At 42.8% G+C, this 3,718-nt stretch overlaps 1 protein-coding gene across 1 annotated transcript in view; it reads right to left on the reverse strand.

Annotated features, from left to right (window-relative positions):
- Positions 1 to 217: 217 nt before the first annotated feature.
- The window catches only part of top3a (DNA topoisomerase III alpha), a gene marked incomplete at its 3' end in the record, with an annotated part of 12,039 nt that continues 8,538 nt past the window's right edge, over positions 218 to 3,718 (reverse strand). Inside the window, exons 9-13 of the mRNA XM_010787771.1 lie at positions 3,265 to 3,339; positions 3,052 to 3,134; positions 1,947 to 2,157; positions 818 to 1,003; positions 218 to 347 (exon numbers count right to left, since the gene is read on the reverse strand). Coding sequence (XP_010786073.1) covers positions 218 to 347; positions 818 to 1,003; positions 1,947 to 2,157; positions 3,052 to 3,134; positions 3,265 to 3,339 — 685 coding nt within the window. The remainder of the gene's footprint in view (positions 348 to 817; positions 1,004 to 1,946; positions 2,158 to 3,051; positions 3,135 to 3,264; positions 3,340 to 3,718) is intronic.

Below are 3,718 nucleotides of genomic sequence, written 5' to 3' on the forward strand. Positions count from 1 at the left end.
AATATGAGTCTGCTTGTAATGCAAGAGAAAGTAAACAGTCAGTTGGAAAAGTCCCCGCTCTCTTTCGTGTGTGTGTGTGTGTGTGTGTGTGTGTGTGTGTGTGTGTGTGTGTGTGTGTGTGTGTGTGTGTGTGTGTGTGTGTGTGTGTGTGTGTGTGTGTGTGTGTGTGTGTGTGTGTGTGTGTGTGTGTGTGTGTGTGTGTGTGCGCGCACTGTACCGATGCCGTGTTTCTCCATCAGGGATATGAGGTCGGCCTCAGTGAGCAGCTGAGGAGGACTCGTCTGTCCGTCCGCCATCTCGATCGCAGAGGGCTGGAACTGAGAGCCCTGCTCATACACTGGAATCACCTGGCATGAATAAAATAGGTTAACAGGATATAAAGGATATACAATCACACACACACAGGCAAATTATAGCAAAGTCTCATAATCATTGAATCAAAGCTAATAATGTACATCTGATTGAAATTTCTCTGAGCTTAGTTAGTTTAATTAACTAAAAACATTCCTATAGTGCTTTTCCAGAGTCTGTTATCCACACACTCAGATACACTACAACGACGACTACATCTTCGTATCCTCACACACAAACACACACACACACACACACACACACACACACACACACACACACACACACACACATGGTTCTGTTCTGGTTCTGCTCCTTGACCCGGTTCCTGCAGACGTACATCGGGGCGGTTCTGATCTCCGTGAATCCATTCAAACAGCTGCCGTACTTCACTGACAGAGAAGTGGAGCTCTACCAGGGAGCGGTGAGACACACACACACACACACACACACACACACAAAATACCTTGGCACTCCACCTGTCATAGGGGTAAACGTCCAGGTAGTTCCTGGCGATGATCATGAGTCCCGAGGCGGAGAAGTTCTCCTGAGCGATGGTGATGTCCACCACGGTCTCGTGCCCCAAAGCATCCTGGGATACACAAGCCAGGAAGTGCCGGACGATGAACTCATAAAGACGTCCTTCATTGCCCTGGACACAGAAGGAACAGAAGCAAAATGTATTTCATAATATTTAAATTAAACAGATAGGGTGTATGACTGGACTGGGTGGGAAGGGTGGCTGTGTTTTACCAATAATTCTTATTATCAGAGACATTTTCGTAGCGGAATTATAATGACGTCAACATGCCTATATTTAAAAACAGCTCCTAAGAGCACAGCACATCTAATTACAAAGGGGAATGTCCCGAGTTCTGTTATTCATTTCAGTTTTCCTTGGTAATACAGTTGCACAGTTCAAACTTAAATTATTAAAAAAGCATACAATTATTACAGTCAAGCATTCAAGTTCACTCCTTCAAGGGTACATTCTTAACAATTGCATATCTCTAACTTGCATTGAGAAATGAATTTCGACCTAAGTGGTTCCTTAATGTCCTTTTTTGTTTGTTTGTTTTTCTACAAATAAGAAACTCTCTTTGTACTTCCTTGTAATTTCTCTCTTAAAATGACCTTCCAGTGTTTGCCTCAATTTTCTGAATTAACTGTATCACGTTGAATGTCTATTTTTGTCGATTGTACACACACACACACACACACACACACACACACACACACACACACACACACACACACACACACACACACACACACACACCCACCCACTTCAGGAATTCCATAATTAAATTACTCTTATTGGATTATTTGCTCTGACCGGTGAAGAACCAGGCAAAATAGTTGACAAAGCAACAGACACCAGAAACGACTCAGTATGCGACTGTTGATGTTTGTTATTTACCTCGTTTATTTCACTCGGTGCGAGGTCTTCTCAAGGTCTTGTCGCACCGAGTGAAATAAACGAGGTAAATAACAAACACCAACAGTCGCATACTGAGTTTCACGGTTGTTTCTGGTGTGTGTTGCTCATGACTGGGCAGAGGGAAGATTTGAAGGTCTAGATTCAGCAGACCTACCTGCAGAGAGTTGGCGAACTTGGTGGGGTGGATGGGGGGATGGGCTTGGTCAGATTTCTTTCCCTGTCGAGGGTTGGGACCCCCGGGCTGCTCCATCACCCGCTGAGCGAACCCCCCCCAGGCCTGGCTGTGAGTCTGCTGCTCCACCAGGGGGCCGAGAGCCAGGTTCTCTGGGAAGATGTTGGTCTCTGTTCGAGGGTAGCTGATGTACCTGAAGAGAAACAAACACACAGTCATCTTCACGCAGACAATCTGAGAGGAAAAAGACCCTGCTGGTAAACTCTCAGACGCAGTGGCGAGCCGTCAGGGCCCTCTAGGCCCTCTCTGAGGGCCTAAGATATTCTACAAAATAATATTTAAAAACATTAAAAATATATATATTTTTTGTTATATTTTTCATTAGTTTTACCAAAATAACTTGATTTAATTGTATTTAAAATAACATTTCCAAAGAAATATTCCGCTGAAGTATACGCTGTGACCATAGACTGTATATATAAATGTATATGACGTAATAACTCTTTTTTTTTTCTCGAGGGAAGGGGTGGGGTTCAGAGGGCCTGATTCAGCTACTTATACACTGTTTATTACCTACAGTAGATGGCCAGGGTGGACAGGGGCAGCAGGACCTTCATTTGATCTTTTTCCAAGTTCTTGTGTTAATCTTACATTTCAGAATACTTTATATCTATATTGCACATTTTTATTTTACCTTCTTATGTTCATATTAATATATATTAATTTGTTGGCCTTTACCAATCATTGCTCACTGCGATTTGGAAATGACAAAATTAGGATTTTAATAAATATTCAGTTAATGAGGCAGCCCCTAGGCAATACAATGAAAAAATTGAAATTGGCACTGTCCCTTTAATTCCCTGAAGGACACGACCCCTGCCAGATGGCGAGAACAAAGATAGCCACGACTTTGAGGAAGTTTACAATCTGGAAAACAAAAAATACATGCCCACTGACAGAGCCTCTGAAACAGTGGCTTCACGATGAAACAAAAACAAACTACAGTGAAACTGATAAGGACAGTAAGCATGGTCGGACAAAACCAAAAGATTGCAGTATGAATGTAGATTACCCAGCATGCACTCACCCCTGGGTATAGAGCTTTTCTGCAATTTTCATCGTCTCTTTGGCGCTTATTTTTAGCTTTCGAGATGCAAGTTTCTCCATTTCCTGTTGGTCAGATGAAAGGAGAGGATTGTTGTCTACATGAACACAGAAGCTGATACTTTATACCACAGACAGATGTGTGTTTTTAATGCAGATTATATTTGTGTGTTGTTTATTTGACTTGTGTTCTCACCACAGTGTCCAGAGGCAGCGGTCTCCACTTGCTCTTGGGTTTGCTGGTTACTGAGGAGACCGTTGCTATGGGATCCTGAAAATGAGTAAAGAGATATTCTGATGTGTACCTTTCAAAACGTGGCATTTAGCCTATTTTTATTCAGGCAGATTGACAACACATTAAAATTCAATTAGGCTGTGTCCTCCAGCTCAGGTGGGCAAGAGGCTACACGAACACGCACGCACACACGCACACACACACGCACGCAAGCACTGCTTTAATGTTCAAAGAGCTCTATTTTTCTCATACTGCCTGTGCTGCAGCACCTCTTGTCACCCTCCGTCTCAAACCAGAGCCCAGTCTGCTCTGATTGGTTAGCTGTTCGGCTCTGTTTTGATTGGTCAACCGCTTAGAGAAAGACAGTTTTGTAGTAAAAATTAAAAAAGGTACCATCTCTTTACTTTTGTATATT

The sequence above is a fragment of the Notothenia coriiceps genome, unplaced genomic scaffold (genome assembly GCF_000735185.1).
Source record: "Notothenia coriiceps isolate Sejong01 unplaced genomic scaffold, NC01 NC01_scaffold00000285, whole genome shotgun sequence".
NCBI classification, from domain to species: domain Eukaryota; kingdom Metazoa; phylum Chordata; class Actinopteri; order Perciformes; family Nototheniidae; genus Notothenia; species Notothenia coriiceps.